This window comes from Peromyscus maniculatus, chromosome 1, assembly GCF_049852395.1.
Source record: "Peromyscus maniculatus bairdii isolate BWxNUB_F1_BW_parent chromosome 1, HU_Pman_BW_mat_3.1, whole genome shotgun sequence".
Taxonomy (NCBI): domain Eukaryota; kingdom Metazoa; phylum Chordata; class Mammalia; order Rodentia; family Cricetidae; genus Peromyscus; species Peromyscus maniculatus.
The window spans coordinates 85,044,315-85,066,014 of record NC_134852.1 but is presented as its reverse complement, the minus strand read 5'-3'; the positions used below and the strand labels follow the sequence as shown (position 1 = coordinate 85,066,014).

The 21,700-nt window shown below is 49.7% G+C and overlaps 1 protein-coding gene across 1 annotated transcript in view; it reads right to left on the bottom strand.

The window, feature by feature from the left end:
• Fam174b (family with sequence similarity 174 member B) overlaps positions 1-16,036 on the bottom strand; it is a 51,259-nt gene extending 35,223 nt beyond the window's left edge. Inside the window, exon 1 of the mRNA XM_006990950.4 lies at positions 15,465-16,036. Within this exon, the coding sequence (XP_006991012.2) occupies positions 15,465-16,015 (551 nt within the window). The 5' untranslated portion in view covers positions 16,016-16,036. The remainder of the gene's footprint in view (positions 1-15,464) is intronic.
• Positions 16,037-21,700: the final 5,664 nt, after the last annotated feature.

The following is a 21,700-nucleotide window of genomic DNA, read 5'->3' as shown; positions in this document are numbered from 1 at the left end:
GGGTCAGTTTGATACTCACTACCCCTCCAATGATGTGTTAATTTTTTAAATTGCATCCTGTTATATTTCCCAAGATAGTACAAATGACTCCTATTCCTCAGGCCTGTGTGGTATTTACTGATGGCACTTCACGTGGTTTTGCTGTGGTGGTTTCTGATAACATAGTAAAGAGAATAAAAGTCCAGGGCACTTCTGCCCAGGTGGCAGAGGTACAGGCGCTGTTGCTTGCTTTACAGATGTTTTCTAATGAGAGTGTAAATATTTATACCGATAGTCAATATGTGGCACATGCCATTATGCCTTTGGAAACAACAGCCTACATACCATCCATTTCTTCCATTCATGAATACTTATTGCAAGTGCAAGGACTTATATGGTCTCGCTCTCATAACCTTTATGTGGGCCACATCAGAGCTCATACTCAATTGCCTGGACCTCTAAGTGAAGGTAATCAGAGGGCTGACGCCATTACTCGTATGGCTGTCACATTAGTCTGTTCTGCCTTTGATAAGGCTACTCAGTTACATCAGCGTTATCATCTTAATGCTGGATCTCTCCGTTATCATACAGGCATAACCCGGGAACAAGCCATCCAGATAGTTAAATCATGCCCTACTTGTGTGGAATTTTTACCTGTTCCTCATTTGGGAGTTAATCCTCGAGGACTTTTACCTAATCATGTGTGACAGATGGACGTCACACACGTGCCTTCCTTTGGAAAATTACAACATGTCCATGTGTCTATTGATACATATTCTTCTCTAATTTTTGCTTCTGTCCATTCAGGGGAAAAGGTTAAGGATGTAAAGAATCATTGTCTTCATGCTTTTGCTTACATGGGAGTGCCAAAATGCATAAAGACTGATAATGGTCCTGCCTACAGTAGTACGGGATTTTCAAAATTCTGCCAAGATTTTTCTATTGTTAATAAGACTGGTATTCCTTATAATCCTCAAGGGCAGGCTATAGTAAAACGCTGCCATCGTACCTTAAAAACTTATATTGCTAAAGTAAAAAGGGGGGAGTTAGGGGCTCATCTCTCCTCTCCACATTCTATTCTTTCCCTTGTTTTATATATTTTAAATTTTTTATCGGTGGATTCTGCTGGAGTATCTGCTGCAGATAAGCACTGGAGGGCTCCTGTTGCAAATCATCCTCTGGTGCGATGGAAAGATCTTTCTACTGGCACTTGGAGGGGACCCGATCCAGTGTTGGTGTGGGCCCGGGGATCTGTTTGTGTCTTTCCGCAGGACAATGAAATTCCTCTGTGGGTTCCTGAACGCTGTGTACGCTCTGTGGCTGCTGCTGAATCCCAACATGGCAGAGACCTATTGGGCCTTCGTAAAAAACTCTCCCCTTCTGATGCCAATGGGGATTGAGAGCCCAATATGGCCAGCCTTGGCAAACATTATTGTAAGCCTAGGAACTGTAGCCATGTGGTTGGATTCTTCAGAAGGTAATGTATGGTAACTTTTTTAAAAAAACATTGAGAATGTATCACACCTTGGAGATCAAGGATAACTCTGAAGGTCAATGAACTTCATTTGCTAACAGTAGCATGCCAGCTAAGCTTTTCGCATTTTGCAACCCCCCTCAAGCTGGTGTAGTACCTACTTTTCAGGAATGGCTCTGTGCAACATTTATTTGCCTCCTGAAATTCATCTAGCCTTTCTGAAGATACCTCAAAATTTGTGAGCCTGAATGTAGCCATTACTGAGGCCATTAGTTCTGCTCCTTGTTTGCTGTTTTTGTTTTCTGTTTTCTTTATGTCTCTCAGTTGTTCTCTTGCAGACCTGCCAGCCTAAGTAGTGCTGGGATCAAGAAAAATGGGCCTTGGTGGTTCGTGTTCCTGGAGCCGTGTCCATGCCAGTGGACTGTGGCAGCTAGACACAGATGATGCTCACACGCTCCAGAAGAGACTCTGACATCGCTGTTGCCACTGCTGCTATTGTTTCTGGGATTGCTATTTCATAATTGGTTACTACAGCTAGCACAATGGAGACCCTGGCAGCAAAAGTAGCTACCACAGTTAGTTAATCTTTCTTCTTATTGGGCATGATAAATTTAATTCCACTTTTATACATTATAATTGGCTTTGTAAGTTATAAATTATTTAAACTCAAGTTCCATTTGCTCAGGATACCACCTTACAGGACTCCTATTTGCGGTAAGGCTCGTTTAAATAGGGAATGGTTCAATTGCCTGTAGCCCTCTGGCTATGGGTGGGTTAGGACTTCTGCTGGTCTTTTCTGTGTCGCACAGATTGCAAGCCCAGTGCCACTTTGAGATCTTTGGCGGCAGTCACTCTACAGCTCACATGGTTGAGTCTGTATGATAATGAGTATTCAGAGACGGGTAATGCTTGGGCCGCTGCCTCCAACCTAAGACAGAGCACTTGTGTGGCCTGGGCAAGTGTCTCTATGACGGGTAAGGTGGTCTGCTGGTCCCACGCAACCTAAGTCAGAAGCTCATTTAATAAAAAGGGGGGACCTGTGGGCGCCATGGGCCCTGACCCCCGACTGTGAGTGGCTGTAGCCTTGCTTGCCTGACCAGGTGTCCTTCCTATTCAGATTCCCTGCCGGTGTCCTTCTCACCTTAGGATCATCGGAGAGCTTACCGGAGGTTCTTTGTTCCTACATCCTGCTTGTGGTGTAAACAACTTAGGTGCATCCTGTATTTGGTGTAAACAACTTAGATACAAGAATACAGAACTTTGGGTCTAGAATGTAGACCATTGGTAGCGAACTTCTGCCCTCAGGGGATCCTCCATTTGTGTTGTAAGCCTGTATTTAAGGTTTCCTCCCTCTTTCAATAAACGGCATTCGACATCCAAACGTACGAATGACTCGCTGTCTCTTGTCTCTATTTTTTAATCCGCAGCCCTTCGCTCAGACATGGTGAACGGTTAGTGGTAACGCAGGCGCTACTGCTACACTGCCTGGGCCTCCTGAATGCTGTGTTGAGATCCTTTGTAGCCACCCACTCCTCACCTGGTCATGGCGCTGCCCCTCCCCACGTTGCTGCCCCAGTGTACCAGCACTGACCCAGCCCTGTGACTCAAAGCAGCAAGTCAACAACTCAAACGCTACAGTGCCCTGTAGATACACAGAACCCTTGAAATGGAAATGGTGTGACGTAACTGTGGGAACAAACAGGATGACAAATGGTGACTAAGCACCACCTTCACATCAAGGACCCAAAGAGCCATGCCTGGAGGTACTGGAACAGCTCGGTGTATAAAGGTGCTTGCTGAAATGCCAGATCACCTGAGTTTGATCTCTGGGACCCACATGATGGAAGGTAAATATCAACTCCTACAAGTTTCCTACACACACACACACACTGCAGCACACACTCACCTACATGTGCAAACACACACACAATAAATAAATGTAAAAGCAGCACACACATGTGTGCACCCACACAATAAATACATAAATATAAAATTAATAATAAAAAGTACAGTGCCACGCCCAGCCTAAAGGGGGCAGCAGCAGCCAGCTCCTGTCCCTTCCTGAGCTGAGGATCACCGGCACTGTCCCGCCATGAAGTCTCACCTAGCAAGAGAAGGGGGACTCCAAATCTTTACATTAAGTGTTCTCAGTTTCAAAGTCAGTACCAGATCAAAACCAAACAGAAGAGCATGCCTGTCTGGGGCCTGGATTTCCAACTCCCAGGCCTTCTGTTGGCAAAAATTTGTCTCAGTTTCTTAGCTGTGGTTTATATGGTCATGAGTGCCAAGCATGAGTGATATTTAATAATTCTACTAAAAGCCTATGAGCCCTGACAGATGTAATGATACGCATATCAACCAGGATTCCCTCCTTCGCCCTCATCCCTGGCAATTCTGCCAGGGTCAGCTACCAATCTGCCTCCACTCCCTTGGGATTGGCAAAACGGTACCAACTGTAGATATATCCCAGCACTGGCACCCAGGACGTGGCCCCAGGTGTCAGATAACATGAGCCAGACAACCCATAAGATCTCAACTACAGATCTCGGAGCTTCAAACCCAATTGCCCCCTAACCTGTCACCCTCCTACTCTGAAGGATGACCTCTCCGGTTCTCCAAGACAAATAGAGCACACCCTGAGTTTGACCTGCTGCAGGGAACCAGGTGAAACACAGCCACAGCCAATGTCCCTGGTCCTGTTCTTCCAGCTGCCAGGTGTGTTTGCAAAGGGCTGGGTCTATTTTGTTTGTACAGGAGGCTAGGGACAGGGGAGCCAGACACAAAGGACAGAAAGTGGCCTCTAGACTTCACTGTTTTGAGAGCAATGACAAGTGACCACGGGTATTCATCTGGTGGCCCAAGGGAGCCCGAAAGCCTGGGGTCACCATGCTTTAGGAGACAGTGTCCACACATCCTTGCCCATGGAAAAGGGCACCCAGGATTTCAAGAACCCAAGTCTTCCCAGCAGGAGAAGTGCCGAGCTCCAGGCCAGGCACCCAGCTGCTTTCAGGCATCTTCATTCACAAATTTTGCCTGTGTTGGATCCCACGTCAGAGTTTGCCGACAACAGGTCCGGGGGCTGGAAATTCTGACCACAGCCATGCTTTTCTGTTTAGTATTGGCTTAAACTTACTTTAAAAACAAAAGGAGTTAAGAACACTTGAAAGTCAGGAGTCTTCGTGAGAAGATGGGAAGGGGCGGGGGAGCTCTTTCTCTCAGCAGGTGAGGATACCTGACAGGCAGAGTCGGCTGGGAGTCAGCGTCTGTGGTCCACGGCACAGGAAGGGGCGGAGCTTAGCGGCTGCTCTCCCTTCCTTGCATCTCTGTCCTCAGCAAGCCTTCTGCCTGTGTAGACCCTCCCCCCCTTCACCCCATCTCCCTGCCTGACCCTCCCCCCTTCACCCCGTCTCCCTGTGCAGACCCTCCCCCACTTCACCCCATCTCCCTGTGCAGACCCTTCCCCGCTACACCCCGTCTCCCTGCCTGACCCTCCCCCCTTCACCCCGTCTCCCTGTGCAGACCCTCCCCCACTTCACCCCATCTCCTTGCCTGACCCTCCCCCACTTCACCACGTCTCCCTGGGCAGACCCTTCCCTGCTTCACCCTGTCTCCCTGCCTGACCCTCCCCTCTTCACCCTGTCTCCCTGCCTGACCCTCCCCCCTTCACCCCGTCTCCCTGGGCAGACCCTCCCCACTTCACCCCGTCTCCCTGGGCAGACCCTCCCCCACTTCACCCCGTCTCCCTGTGCAGACCCTCCCCCACCCCTTCACCCCGTCTCCCTGGGCAGACCCTCCCCCACCCCTTCACCCCATCTCCCTGCCTGACCCTCCCCCCTTCACCCCGTCTCCCTGGGCAGACCCTCCCCCACCCCTTCACCCCGTCTCCCTGGGCAGACCCTCCCCACTTCACCCCGTCTCCCTGCCTGACCCTCCCCCCTTCACCCCGTCTCCCTGTGCAGACCCTCCCCCACCCCTTCACCCCGTCTCCCTGGGCAGACCCTCCCCCACCCCTTCACCCCATCTCCCTGCCTGACCCTCCCCCCTTCACCCCGTCTCCCTGGGCAGACCCTCCCCCACCCCTTCACCCCGTCTCCCTGGGCAGACCCTCCCCACTTCACCCCGTCTCCCTGCCTGACCCTCCCCCCTTCACCCCGTCTCCCTGTGCAGACCCTCCCCCACCCCTTCACCCCGTCTCCCTGGGCAGACCCTCCCCCACCCCTTCACCCCATCTCCCTGCCTGACCCTCCCCCCTTCACCCCGTCTCCCTGGGCAGACCCTCCCCCACCCCTTCACCCCGTCTCCCTGGGCAGACCCTCCCCACTTCACCCCGTCTCCCTGCCTGACCCTCCCCCCTTCACCCCGTCTCCCTGTGCAGACCCTCCCCCACCCCTTCACCCCGTCTCCCTGTGCAGACCCTCCCCCACCCCTTCACCCCGTCTCCCTGGGCAGACCCTCCCCCACCCCTTCACCCCATCTCCCTGCCTGACCCTCCCCCCTTCACCCCCCACACCCCCACACCCCCCCCCCACCCCGTCTCCCTGCCTGACCCTCCCCACCTTCACCCCGTCTCCCTGGGCAGACGACTTGTCTCATTGTCATCATCACTGAGACCTCCGGGCCACCAACTGGTTCTCCCAACACCTTTTCTGGGTCTCCTTAGACACCATGCACCCCCACTGCAACCAATCACTCTTCAGCCACTCATTCAGTACCTAAGACCTCAATCTAGACCAGTCTTTTGAAAACAGCCCTTTAATTTTTAACCCTGTGTTCCATTACCCCTCCGTTTCCTCCAGCATGCCAAATCCTCTGGAAAACATTGGGTGTTTTCCAAATATATGTCAACAGAAGAAGCATGAGTTGGACCCTTTCCCTTTCCTATTCAGCTATGGGCCTTTAAGTAAAACACATCCACATTCAGTGACTTGATTTGCTCAGCTGTAAAATGGGAACCCCAGTAAAGTACCCCTCACTGGAACAGGAAACATAAACTATCCAGCACAGAATTGTGTAACAATGGGCTACTCTGGGGAGAGAACTTTATGTCAGCTCACATTTCGAGAGGTTACAGTCCATCACTGACTTGGGAAGGTCAAGGCAGGAACCCGAAGCATCTGCTCACACCCATCATCAAGAAGAAAGAGAGAATGAGTGTATGTATGTATGTCTACTGCTCAGCTCACCTTTTCAATTCTTATACAATCCAGAACCAGAGCAGGCTAGACGTTCCCACGTCAGCTAGTGTAATGAAGACAACCCCTTCCAGACAGGACTATAGGCCAGTCTGACCTCAACAATGACTCACTGAGACTCTCTTCTCAGGTGATTCTAGTTGTGCTGTCAATTAGAGCAATTTCTATCCATCCCTGGAAGAAACCCTCCTTCCCACTGCTAAGTCCAAATCTCCCTCCTCTCCTATAGTACCTTCCCAGGCCCCTCTAGCTCCATCCAAAGCCACTTTGGATCTGTGACTCTCCTGTTGAATTGCATGGCTTCCTTCCCACCAGATAAGCAATAAAGGTGTTGTCTTTCCTTCTACATTGATGTTCCTGGGTCTCTGGGCTGCTCCCTGTTCAGCACAGCACCCTGTGTTCACAGAGACAAGCATGTGCAGTCTCCTCAGCCAAGCTTTCTCCTAGCTGCTGGGCTATGTGTTAGGGAGACCTGACAGGTCGAAGGGCAGCCTGCCACATCCTGGAGGCCCAGAAAGAGCCCAGCAGAGCACACAAACACCTGGGGTTACGTGTCTCCTAGCTAGGGCCTCAGTTTCAACGGTGCAATGCACAAAGGGGGAGGAAGGTCAGCAAAGCCCTGAATGTGAAGAGAGCTCGCACCTGAGAGGTTACAGGGCCCAAGGCCTCCCAGATGGGGGGAGGGAGGGGGAGACCAAGCCAGAGTTCTCTCCGCTCCCTCTGGGCCACGCCCACCTAGAATGGCCTTCCTCTTTCCCTGCGGCTCCAGAAGATAAACACGAAGTCTGGATTCCTTGCAGACTGCCCTCAGATTAGGAGACATTGTTGTTGCTTTTCAAGTGAAACCATAAGAACAGGATTTTAAACGCCTGTTCCTAGAATGTCCCCTTGCAAATGTTTAGACCCAAGCGTGCACCAGAAAACTAAACACACAACTCAAGAAACTTCTGCTTAAATCCAGGAGGATTTCCTTTCTGGTGGGACACACCCACCCTACCCTACTGCACCCAACCCCCAGCCATCCCCATCCCCACTTAGCCTTACAAGTGTCTGATATCACAAGAACCCACATCGGCAAGAGCATGTGCCAGGGAGTCTATGGCATGTAAGCCAGGGGCTCAGGGTTAAATTAAAGAGGGATTTGTTCTTCCCTTTTCAATTTGCTGGAAGGAACCGGTGGCAGGTGCCCATGCCTAAAAGGCCTATTCATAAGGGTAGTCACAAGATACCCTCTTTGCTGGGGAGCCGAGCCGTCAAAAGGGCTCAGCTGAGACGATTACCAATTTCATTGGAAACATGCTTGGAGGTACATACAGCTGCCTGATTATTCTGGCCATATGGCTGCCCTGCTCACAAGCAGAAACAAGACCAAAAGGTCGGGCAGAAACCACCTCTGTCTTCGGAGTCATATTTTTCAGTACCACAGGACACTTGGCTGCTTGAAGGAGAAACCAGGATGTGGCTGACACGGTGTTAACCTAAATATCCTGCCAGGCCTTAGAAGCACGTACTGTAATTAATAATGGGGGATGGATACTTAGCACGGTTCAGAAAACTGCTCACATTGCCGACAAGCAAACCAGAAAGCCATGTCTGAGAGTTGCTCAGCCCTAGTACCCTTGATGTTTGTGGTTACACAGTGGAGATGATGATATGTGTTGCACGTACACATCCAAGTGAGTGTGTGCACGCATGTGTGTGTTGGCACTGGTTGCCTTCCTCGGTTACTCTCCACCTCGGTTCTTGAGGCAGGTTCTCTCCCTGAGGCTGGAGTTCATCAATTCAGCTAGGCTGGCTAGCCAGTGAGTGTGAGGAGTCCTCCTGACACACCCCACCCAGCCCTGGGGTTACTGTTTATATTTCACTTTTCTCCTTATTATAAATAATAATAATAAAAGAAAATTTGGGAAACCCAAGGCAAGTAGGAAACTTTAACCCCCTTCTCCATTCCTAGAGCAGCAAATTGGTTATGTGAGGTATCGCTGTCTCCAGAACATGGTGGTTACTCCCTTGGCACCACACCAGGCAAGGTTAAATCACCTCACCTTTGTCTTCCCAATCCCTGGGGAAAGTGCCAAAACAAAGCCTTTCAGGTAAGAGGCTTGCACAGAGATTTTGAAATAAGAAGGGGTTGAGCACGCAGCCACCAGAGACGGGAGAGAAACCGTGCCTGTACAGTAAAACTGGGAGAGCCGCCAAACCACAGAGCGGGGAAGCTGCGTCTCAAGGTGTAAAGCTTCCCTGGCTTGCAGTCACATCACGAGAGAGAAAAGTACAATTCCCAAAACTCAAAGAGACAGATGTTGTAAAGGAACCCCTGGGGCAAAGTGGTCTCCACAACAGTCTCTAGTCTATGACTGTCCTCCCTGAATCCACGCAAGGCTACCAGCACGCAATGGCAAAAAGGTAGGAGAAATCAGTTTTCTACTCCTACAAATAGCTCCTTTAAAAAAGAAAAAAAAAAATCTCCCTCCTGCCCTTTCACAAAGGCATCAAGCATCCATTCAACCCAGAGGTGTCTCCCCACCCCCCACCCCTGCCAGGACCCTCACATGCACCATGTGATCACACCCACCAGAGGGTGCTCTGGAATCAAGCCACCATTTCCTCCAGATTTGATCTCCTATCTAGAGAGTTTTCCTTGATGGTAAAATGTTAATACATGGGGCAGATAAAGTGGCTCAGTGAATAATGGCTCCTGGCACCCATCCTGAGGACCTGAGTTCAATTCCTGGGTCCCCTGTGGTAGAAGGGGAGAATTGACTCCAACAACTTGTCTCTAACCTACACAGACAGACAGAGACAGAGAGAGCAAATAAAATGTAATAGTAACACTAAATAAAAATCAAAATACATATAAAGACATAGAAGCATCATGGGCTCTAGTCCTCTAAAACCTTCCCTAAGTTGCTGTTTCAGGTATTTTGTAACATCCACAAGACAAGTATGGAGTACGTAATCCTTTAGAGCTGCTGAAAGTAATGACATGGGAAGGTGGCGGCGTGAGTTAAATAAGACTTAGGCTATGGGAAAAAGTAACGACAGTGGCAATATTGGCCATGGGTTGTGGAATGCAGCAGATTATAGAGTGGCATGGCAGTATGGGCTCCTTTCACTCACTTATAAATATCTGCATATATATGAATGTGCAAAGAAATATATTCGCATGTGCACCTCCCTGTCAATGTGGGCGATTCTTCCTTTATGCATTTATATTTGTGGCATGATTATGTGTCGCCTGGACTCCTTTACAGTTCTGAGTCCTGTATTCATGCATGCACACTGTATCCTAGGACATGTCTGAAGACCAGTAGAAAAACATCTGGGATATACCCCTGGCCATGGGATTCCTGTGTTCTTCATACTTGGTTTCCCTGATGGGGTACCACGGTATGCTCCATGCAGCCATGCCTGTGGATCCTTTATTTGTACCTGACACTTAGGATTACTGATGCTTTCCCATGTGTTGGGTATACCGCTTCGGTCTCCATTTCTTTAGTGTCTACTGCACCTGAACAGCTCTCTCCCTCTACCCATGCTTTTCCTGCCTGTGTGCCAATGCACACATGTATGTGGAGGCCAAGGAAGACTTTGGGTGCCCTCCTCTATTGCTCTCCGCTCTGTTCCCTTGAGATAGATGGGAGCACTTTGGTGCCAGGAGCATGAGGTCCCTGTCACATGGCACCCACAGCCAGGAAACAGAGAGATGGGAACACTGACGCTTAGCTCAGTCTCCCCTTTTCACTCCATCTGGGACCCTGACCCATGCCACAGTGCTGACCACGTTTAAGGTGTATTCACTTACCTCAACAAACCCAATCTAGAAACTCCATCACAGACATGCCTAGAGGTTCAACCTCTAGATGAGTCTATATACCCTGACAAGTTGACGCTCAGTATTAACCCATCACAGACTACCATATTCTTTTAAACAGTGTCAATTGCTGGATATGTCTTGGTTTTTTGTGTTTTGTTTCAACAAGGTCATACCAGCTAGCTTCCAACTCATGATCCCCCTGCCTCAACCTCCTCAATATTGAGATTATAGGTATGCACCACCATACTCAGCTCTATATAAGTTATTTAAAATTTTTCACTATGAAACAGAACTGCTCTGAATACCCAACATGCACACATTTCATCTTCTTTTCATCATTAGCATCAAAATAAGAATATCAAAGAGAAATACATGTGGACCTTAGCATCAGGGTTGCCTAATTAAGAGTTCCTGGTCATCACTACATGGATCTTTCCTTTTATTAAACTCTTTCCTTGGATCTGTGCTTTTTCTGTTGTCTAGCAAGGTGACTCCTTCAGGGAAAACAAACAGGAAGGAGTGTTAATTTAAAGGCAATGATACCACACTCTCTTTCTCAATTTTTTTTTTGCATTGCTAAAACAATGAACAGGTACCACCCAGATTCCCACCCCATAGGCATCCCACACTGACCATGCATCTAGTCACAGGGGACACTTGGAGAGTCGTCAACAATGTAAAATACTTGGGAGTTCAACATTCTTTTGCTAAAAATATCTTTATTAAATGCCAGCCTATTCTTGGAATGACACTAGGTGCTAGAGAGCCACGGAAGCCCTGCCCTTGGCAGCCCTCAGCCTGGTAATGCAGAGGGACAGGAAATTCAAAACTCAAGTGTGCTTTGGGAGCTTGAGGGAAGAGGGCCTGACCAAGGAGTTTTCCCAAGTTAAAACACAAGAGGGTCAGCCATGAGCTGGTTGTGTAGACTTGGTCCCAGGGGAATCCAGGCAAGCGGCAGAGTGGACAACGTGTTTGGGCACTCTCCCTCTTTTCCAGTGACTAGTAAATGAGCAACTCTGTTCCATGCCCCCCCTCCACCTCCTAGCCATGATGACCTGCCTCACCACAGGCCCACAGCCCTGGGGCCCAGATAGCTCTGCAACCATGAGCTCAGATCAACATTTCATGCTCAGCCCCCATTTTTATCAGGAATTTTATCAATGCAGCATGAAAAACCAACACAGTATTTTTTCCTCTAACTTTCTGGGTTTGTGGTATATTTTACACAACACCAGAGCCTTCATAAATATATGGAAACCAATATGGTGGCTCATGCCTGTAATCTTATCAGTGGGAAGGCTGAGAGAGGAGGTACATTGGCTGGTTTTGTGTGTCAGAAGCTAGAGTCATCAGAAGGAAAAGAGCCTCAGTTGAGGAAATGCCTCCATGAGATCCGGTTGTAGGGCATTTTCTTAATTAGTGATCAATGAGGAAGGTGGTGGGATACCATGGTGGGTGGTACCACCCCGGGCTGGTGGTCCTGGGGTCTATAAGAAAGCAGGGTGAGCAAGCCGTGGGGAGCAAGCCAGTAAGCAGCACCCCTCCATGGCCTCTGCATCAGCTCCTGCCTCTGGGATCCTGCCCTGTTTGAGTTCCTGTCCTGACTTCCTTCAGTGATGAACAGGAAGGCTGAAGTGTGAGCCAAATAAACCCTTTCCTCCCCCAACTTGCTTTTTGGTCATGGTGTTTCATTGCAGCAATAGAAACCCTAACTGAGTCAGGAGGATTACTTGATCTTGAGACCAGCCTGCTAGGCTCAACAAAAGACACAGAGGCCTGAAGACACGGTTAACTCTGTCAGACACTTGTGCATGTATGAATGCTCACTCATGTGTGTGCATGCGCCTGTGGGAAGGGGGGGGGGATACATGCACCACTGAATGGCACCCCCACCTCCACCCTAATTTTAATATATTTAACCCAATACATCAAAATTGTAAATTTGAAAAAAAAATAACACTACTTCAAAGACTTAGCAAAAATAAAAAAAAAAAGTGAATCATCCCTTAACAAATCCCATGTGTTTCCCATGGTTTCAGCACCTCCCACTTCAGAGAGTTATGTTTCCAGTTCTCCATAATCACAGGTGGCTAATGGTTACCAGATTGGATAGCACAGGAGAAACTGGGGCCTTATAGGATTGGAGAAGCCAATCCAAAAAAGTAACTGAACAAATAAATAACTGAACAAAGGAACACACAATGCCACTAGAGAGCCCTTGGAGTCCAGCAGAGCTAAGGGCAGAGGAACACTGGGCAGAGTTTATATGGAGACCCATGAACAATCATGAAGAGATGGCCTTGCCCACAGGTCCAAGAACTGGATGTAGGAGACTGAGAGAATCAATGAGACCAGCACTCTGGCAGAAGAGGGATAATGAAGTACAGAGGAGCAGGAATCCCCCCAGGAACCCCAGCCTAGAACATCACTGTGACCCAGGAGAGATGAGGAAGGTGTACCACATGCAAAAGTGGGGGTGGGTGGGATCATTTCGCCAGGGAACATGTAAACAGGAGTGAAATGGTCTTGGGAGTCCTAGGTGATTGGAAGACCAGGGCTCGGGGCCTACAAGCTAAGAAGATGGAAAGCAAGCAGGTACAAAAGACCCCTAGCCAGCAGCCCAGACGTTCTGGAAGCCCAGTTAATCAAGTCTACAGGGGAACGTGACTACAGGCAACAGCCACAGAACAGAGCACCCAGCAGCCATCAAGGCACAGCCCTAGCCTTTAGCCACACAGACCTGTGGGATGTTCTTAAAAACCCAATACTTGCCCCACACATTGAGGAGCAGCATCTCCAAAAGGGACACTAAGGGACTGGGGACCACCAAGGTCCTTCCCTGCTGTAAAATGCTACAAATCCTATCTAAATCAGAATCTAAATCTAGGCAGCTCTCCGCCTAGAGACGCAAATAATGAGCATGCCTTCTCAAGAAGAGGACACTGATCATAACCAGAAGCAGTTTATCTTATGAAGTGGTCTCCTTCCTTCCACACCCAAGGCAAGGACTCTCCCGTCCAGGCCTGGGTGCCACATCGACTTAAACTCATAGCCCTGTCCCATCCCCTCTGTACACACACACACACACACACACACACACACACACACATCTGGTGACATGATGCCTCGTCTTCTCCCCCACTCTTGGGTAATAAAGAGAAGACTGGCAAAATAGTTGAAATGCCTTCTTTTAAAAGTACACAGCTGTGTGGGCTGGGACTATTTTGAGCTAAATGCTTCAAACCTTTAGGCTGGAGCGGCTCTAGGCGTCTGCTGACTCCAAGTGAACGGTGAGGAAGTCCAGCAAAAGACGACGCTGCCTCAGTTGAATGCCAGATCCTTGCTCTGCACAGACACGCTGAGATGAACTGGGCATCTCACCCTCTAGGGCTCTTTGCTGGATACAGGAACTGGGTAGCCCAGCGTGGTGGGATATAGGGTGTAGTGAAGGATACACAAAGTTAATGCTGGAGAGGCCAGAGAAGAAAGCAATGGCCCCGTTCAGCTGTCCAAGAAAACCAGGGTCCAGCATGCAGTCTTGGAAGATGTAGAGTTGAAATGCGTAGGCCAGGGCCATGGGTGTAAAGGAAAGAGCAAGACATAAAAGACAAGGCTCGGAAGGGCTGATTGGGGGAGGCAGAGAGAACTGGAGCCAGTGTGTAAGCCCCCCCCCCAACACCTCATATAGGAAATTCCATGCCTAGGCTGTGGCTAGACCGAGCCAGTGAAGTTCATCAGCAGAGGAATGAGGGAAGTGAGAAGGATGGGGTAAGCCAAAGCAGGAAGTGGTAGGGGACCACGGGACCACAGACCCTCTCTGTTCTCTGACAACTGGCATTTCACCATATGGGCCCCAAAGAAAATGCCTAGACTTAGCCTCATACAAAACTGAGAGCATCCCTCTACACATAGCTCCCAACCTTGACTTTCCTGGGTCTAATTTCTGCTCTTGCCCCATAGATGTTCTCCAGAGGAAGAAGCCCCTTGGCCTATCTTCAGTAGCTATCAATCATCAAAACACAGTGTAGGACAGAGGGTCAATAAACACACACACACACACACACACACACACACACACACACACACACACACACGTGTGCACGTGTTTCCTGGCTGTCTGGTAGGAATAACAGGATGTATTTGGCTTTTTCCTACAAACCAGGATTTCCCAAGCATTCCAGAGAAACGTCCAACTGGCCTCCCCTGTGAACCTGTCCACCTCACTCTTCCAGGGACCGTCTAAATTTCCTGGACACTTTCTACTTGGCCTTGTACAACGTACAAAACCTCCCTGAGGTCCAGGTCTCGGTCCCCTGTAAATGAGCACTGAGACAGCTCAGTCTAGAAGTTCAGCAATGGAAAGCCACGGCATCTGTCGAGGGTCACCAAACTTCCGGAAGCCTATTACCCAACCTGATGTAAAGCAGGTGTCCCCAGTTCCTCAGGCATCCCCTTCTCTCTCCCTTCTGCTCTCTAAAAGTAGGTGAAAAGAGGGGAATGCGGGGGGGTGGGAGGGGGGAGACAGTGGGGGAGAGGCAGGGGGAGAACAGGAGCGAGGTTCACCTTAGAAGAGCCCTACTCCAAATTGTCCCTCCACCTCTGAGTAACTGTGTAAGCCACCTCTCTCTTGAATGTTACCTCGTCTGTGAAGTGGGCATAAAAATAAATTCCGCGGAAGCGCGGAAGGTGGTCGGAACTCAGAGGGACAATGCTGGTGTCAACTGTGAGTAGAGTAAAGCAATGCAATCTAGGACTTGGGACACACCGAACAGCCTCAAAAGGGGGGAAACCGTTCCTGAAATGTGCACCTGAAAGAAGCAAATGAGCGCGCCCGCCCCCGGGATCCCACCCTGGCAGGGAGAGCAGAACGGCGAGCGCGTCTGGCGGGAGCGCGCTAAGACCGAGCACCTGTGCGCGCAGGTGGGGCCGGCGCGCGGGGGCAACAGCATGGCGACACCGCCCGCAGAGCCAGCTGAGCCAGGGGCAGGGTGACACGACCCACCTGAAGACGCGCAGCAGCAGGCAGGCGATGAGCAGCGCGCTGAAGGCGCACGCCACGATCACCGCCGCCTTCAGCGTGGGCAGGTCACGCAGCAGGCTGGAGAGACGGGTCACCACAGCGTCGCCGCTGCTGTTGGAGCCGCCCCCGCCCGCCACGCCAGATCCCAACCGGGTGACATTCCCGGGGCTGGGCGGAGGCCGGTGCTCCGCTTCGGGCTGTGAGGCCGAGGCGGACTCGGCTCTGCGAGCGAGGACGGCGGGCGCGGCCAGGAGAGCGAGCAGCAGCAGCAGCGGCGGCCGCGGCGGCGGCGGCAGGGCGCTCATGGTGCGCTGTGCGCACGGTGCCGAGGTCTGCGTCCCCGAAGCCTGAGCCCGGGAGGCTTGCACCCAGGAGGGCTGCGCCCCGGAGGCTTGCACCCCGGAGGCCTGCGCCGGGGGGCTCCCGCGGCCGAGGCGGCTGCGCGGTGCTCGGCAGGAAGCTGCAGAGCCCGGAAGAACCCGCGCCGCCGCTGCCGCCGCCGCCGCAGCCACCAACACGTTGCACCGAGTCATTCGACGGGCTTCGGCCCCGCGTGGGCGGGGCAGACCTCAGCTGGGTCCCCGCTGCGCTCCGCCCCTGGGTGGCCCCAGGCTGATCGGGACCTGAGACCCCACGGAGAAATCCTAACGGCCTGGCTCACTCCGCTCCAAGCCGTACGTACGCTGAGCGGCTTGTGCGCTTTCTCATTCAATTCAGCAGCCCCCACCTAGAAACAGGTATTCTCTGATCCTCATTAGTTGATTTAGCACGCTGAGAGCCAGCTCACAGCAGCCCGGATTTCCCACCTGGTGAACTAGTTTTCTGCATTCCCACCTTTGGAAGTATTAGCACCTTCTCCAGACCAGCCTGAAGTTTCAAACTCCGATTGTCGTGCTGTCTCCGGTCTATAAACTAAATGATGCTGGAGTGGAAAACAGCTATGATACTCTTCTCGGAGCCCAGGAACTGAAGCAGTGCTGAGTGCATTCCTGGAGCAGACCCCAGCTCGATCTGGAAGGCACTCCCTAATGACTGGTAAATATCTAAACACATAAAACAAGAATCAAGAGACTTTGAACACCTCATTTCTGGTCCTGCTAGAGACGGACAAATATAATGATGTCGTCCATTATCTATATCTGCATAACCAAACTTCCATGATTACCCCAAAACTTAGTCGCTCACAACAACCCACATATATTATCTCAGACCCAAGCGTATCTGGGTGCTCCAGTTTCAAGGTGTCTTATGATCTTAAGCTTAAGATCTCCCAAGGTTCACCTGGGGGAGGATCTGTCCCTGGGCTCAGTCGGCTTCTCCTGGGAGATTCAGCTCTTCACAGGCGATGAGACCAGAGCCCGCCACCTGTCTGTCAGAAGCTGTCCTGAGTTCTCTCTTTGGAGACTCTCGAACAGAGCATTTGGCATCTTCAAAGCATTCAAGCCCAGTTAGCAGTTAAGTCAGCGAGCAGGAGAGAAGACAATTCTATAAAACTTAATCGCAGATAGGACATTCCCCACCCTTTTTCCTGAACTAATTCATTAGAAGCGTGACTCGGCTCTCATTCACACTTGAGGAAAAGAGACTGGGCAGTGCTGTAAACAACAGGAAGCTGGAGGCATGGGGGCCACCCAACAGCTGTCTGCCATATACAGTGTGATGAATTTTTATTTGCCGCGGGGGGGGGGGGGGGGGGGGTGAACAACATTCAGATTCCCAGAAGTCATTGCCCACAAGGCACTATGTGTAATGTGTGTTTGCAAGCATGCTACAGAGATGAGAGATAACGATAGATCATTTGCTCAGCATGATGGCTTTAATCCCAGCACTGAGGAGGCAGAGGCAGGCAGATCTGTATGGGTCTGATGCCATCCTGGTCTACATAGTGAGTTCCAGGATAGCCAGAGCTACATGGTAAGACCCAGACCCCTTCCCCCGCCCCCCCCAAAAAAAAGTAAGAAAGAAAATAAAAAATCATATGGTTGAGAGTCTTCATTTTCATATCAAAATATACATAGAAAACTCCCAAAAGATCTGGGTGTAAGGTTCATAATTCCCCAGCCGCCTTCTCTAAAACAAGCTTCAGGTACAACAGCCTTGTAATCTGTTACTTAGAAGAAATTCCGACATAGTAGAGCACAGGTGTGCCCAAGTTAAAGCCTCTCAATGAGGATGGAAGTTAACCATTGAGTGGTCTTGGCCAGAAAGGATTTAACCAGTGAATAGCAGGTTTTTAATATTTAATACGAGTAACAGGGCTGAGCACAATAAGGTCACTGAGGAAATTCACACGAAGAGGGAAACAGTCTAGAGAAATGGAACTCCAAAGGACCTTGGTCCAGTTCCCGGCACCCACATGTGGTGGCTCCACAGCTCCAGTTCCAGGGGATCCAGCACCCTCTTCTGGCCTCCCCAGGCACTGCACACAGGTGGTACACAGAGAAGCAGGCACATAAACATACACATATAAATATCAGCATCCTCTCCTTTTGCCATAATCTATGTGCTGTAGATGTGATTATTTGACATTGACTTAACTAACACTAAGAATACAGAAAGCATAAACATTAAACTACTTTAATAAAGTGGCATTCTAGGATCTTTCATTCTCCCTATTTAAGGTTCACTTATAAATTACCTCATATTAGAATCTCTGAAGCATTTTGATACAAATAACTGTGAACAATGACCCTTTTAATTTTATTTAAATAAATATGTTTTTCATTTATTTTACATACGGACCGAAGTTTCCCCTCCCTCCTCTCCTCCCAGTCCCCCCTTCCCATCTTTCCCCCTCCCCTTCCACTCCTCCTCCATCTCCATTCAGAAAGGGACAGGCCTCCCATGGGCTTGAATAAAGCATGGCACATCAAGTTGAGGCAGGACCCAGCTCCTCCCCTTGCATCAAGGCTGGGCAAAGTAATCCAGCATGGGGAGGGAACAGGTTCCCAAAAGGCAGCTAAACACCAGAGACAGGTCCCAATCTCACTGCAAGAAGTCTTACAAAGAGACCAAGCTATACAACTGTCACACACGTGCAGAGGGCCTAGGTTGGTCTCGTGGAGGCTCCCAACTATTGGTCCAGAGTCCATGAGCTCCCATGAGCTCAGGTCAGCTGCCTCTGTGGGTTCCTCCATCATGACCTTGACCCCCCTGGCTCATACAATCCCTCTTCTCCCAAGACTCTGGGAGCTCAGCCCAGTGCTTGACTGTGGACCTCTGCATCTGCTTCCATCTGTTACTGGATAGAGTATCCCTGACGACTGTTAGGGTAGTCACCAATCTGATTACAGTAGATGGCCAGTTCAGACACCCTCTCCACTATTCCTAGGAGTCTTAGCTGGGGGTGTCCTTGTGGATTCCTGGGGGTTTCCCTGGTGCCAAGTTTCTCTCTAAACCCAAAATGCCCTGCCCGTCTCTCTTCCAACTTGCCTCCCGCTCCCAGCCCACCCAACCGGCTCCCTCAAGTTCATATCCCTCTATCCCACTCCTCACCCCCAGTTTACCCAGGAGATCTCTTCTATTTCCCCTTCCCAGGGAAATCCATGTGTCCCTCTTTGGGCCCTCCCTGTTATCTAGCTTCTCTGGGGCTATGGGTTGTAGGTTGGTTAGCCTATCCTTTACTCCTAATATCCACTTACGAGTGAGTGCCTGTTATGTGAACAATGGCCTTTTTAACATGGGAAATTAGTAGCAGGCAATAGCGACCAACTAAAGTTGATATCAAGTCAAGGGTTACTGGACACAGAGTAGGCTGCCTCCAAGACTACTGTCCTTAGAGCAGACATTGTAGAAGCATTGTCTGTGGGTGACTGGGGCTCCTCACAGTCTTTCGGGGAATCTTCAAGATGAGAAATAACTCTAGAATGATGCTGAGAAGGGATTTTCCCTTTTCACTGAGTTGACATTGGTGCCAGTGTCAGCAAGGGTGACAGCGGGACTCAAGGCGAGTTCTGCCTGTGCCAGGTGTCATCTCCAAAGCCATGCTCTGCAGACACTGACACAGCCAACCTCACTTCAGAATTCCCTTGATATAACCTTGAAACCATTAAACCTCGACTCTGGGGAGCAGGCCATGTTATCATCCTCTGTGGTAAGACAGGAAGAATCAATAAATCACTTCTGTTTCATGCTGAGAACTGGCAGCAGACTTGAGGAAAAGCAAGCATGCAGTTCTTGGAGCGACAAACCAAATGGCCATTTTTTGTTGTTGTTGTTTTTCTTGGAACAGCATTTGTCATCAAAGAGTGACTGACAGACTTCAGAGTGGGTCTTTGGCAGGCAGTGTCTCAAAAATGAACAAAACGCGCCTGTCGCTTCAAGGAAGCCAGCTGATGGTACTGTGGCCAGTGATAAAATCCAGGATTTCAAGCGAAACACGAGAAACTTTAGAAGCCTTGTCAATTAGGATGCTTTATGCTGTGAGTCGGACAGTGGCCCAGTGCCTCAAAACTTTTCTGAGGATGGAAGAATTTAGAAGTGTAAGCCCCGCCTCCACCTCTTACTCCTTCCACCCCTCACTCCCCTCTCTCTCCCTCCCTTTCTGAGACAAATAATCCATGTAGCACAGACTGGTTTCCAACTTTGAATTTCCACACCTCCATCTCCTAAGTATTGGGATTACAGTTGTGTACCACAGTGCCTGAATTCTTTTTTACATGTTTTTCAGTTTTTAGATTTATTTACTTTTTGTGTCTGAGGGTGTTAGTTGTATGTATGTACATGTACCATGGGCATGCTTGGTACACATGGAGGGCAGAAGAGAGCTTCATATAACCTGGGACTGGGGTAAACCACCATGTGGATCCTGAGAAACAAACGCAGATCCGCGGCCAGAGCACCAGTGCTCTTAACTGCTGAGCGACTGCTCCAGCTCCTTTTTGTATATGTCACAGTTTATAACTCTATCATGTAAGAACTCCTCCTAAGTACCAAATTACAAGACTGTGGCATCCAAAGTGTATGCCTTAGAGGCTGTGAGATCATGGGTGTTTTATAGGGAAATATGTCAAAATTTGGAAGGTCTGCTTAGATCAGCGAACTAATTTTTCCTGAGCGGCAGATGCACGTAGTTAGAAATTATTGGTGAGTGAAGGTCCATTAAAACTGCAGAACAGATCAGTGGGTACATATGTGCCTGGAAGGGAACCAGGCTTTTGTACGGATGCTAGAAAAGTGCTCTACCACTGATCAGCCCCAGCCCAGACCAATGAGGTCTCAGTTACTGTTGTATTGCTGTGAAGAAACAGCAGGACCAAGGCAGCTTGTAGAAGAAAGCATGTAACTGGGGGCCTGGTTACAGTCTCAGAGGGTTAGTCCATGATCATCATGGTGGGGTCCATGGTGGCAGGTAGGCATGCACTGGAGCAGTAGCTGAAAGCTTGCATCTGGTCTTGCACAAGATGGAGGCAGAAAGAAGGAAAGAAAGAGAGACTGGGTGAGGCATGAGCTTTCAAAACCTCAAAGGCCCAGTAACACACCTCCAACAAGGCCACGCCTACTCCAACAAGACCACACCTACTCTAACAAGGCCACGCCTACTCCAACAAGACCATACCTCCTAATCCTTCCTAAACAGTCTTTCAACCAAACATTCAAATGAGACTATTCAAATATGAGATTACAGAGGCCATTCTCATTCAAATCACCGCAAGTTCAATCCTCAAATTCTACAGTGGAAGAAGAGAGAATCCACTTCTAAAGGTTATTCTTTGATCTCTGCGTGCATGCTGTAGCATGCACACACACACACACACACACACACACACACACACACACACACAGAGAGAGAGAGACAGAGAGAGAGAGAGAGAGAGAGAGAGAGAGAGAGAGAGAGAGAGAGAGGCTAATAAATTCTTCAAAATCTTTTTAACAAAGTCCATTGCATGTATGTACCATTTTTCTTTATCCATACATCAGTTGGTGTCTAAGTTGGTCCCAATTCCTACTTTTGTGAACGGTATAGCAATGAACATGGATGTTGGAATGCAATAGACCTAGAGTCCTCTCGTCTGGGTCTGTGCACACTAGTGCTACAGCTGGGTTATATGGTAGTTCTATTTGTAGGTTAGTTTGCTTGGTGGTGGTGGTGGTGGTGGTGGTGGTGGTGGTGGTGGTGGTGGTGGTGGTGGTGGTGGTTGTTTGAGAAACCTCCATGCTCATTTCCATAGTGAACACACAAGAATACACTCCCACCTACTATGAACTAGACTTCCTCT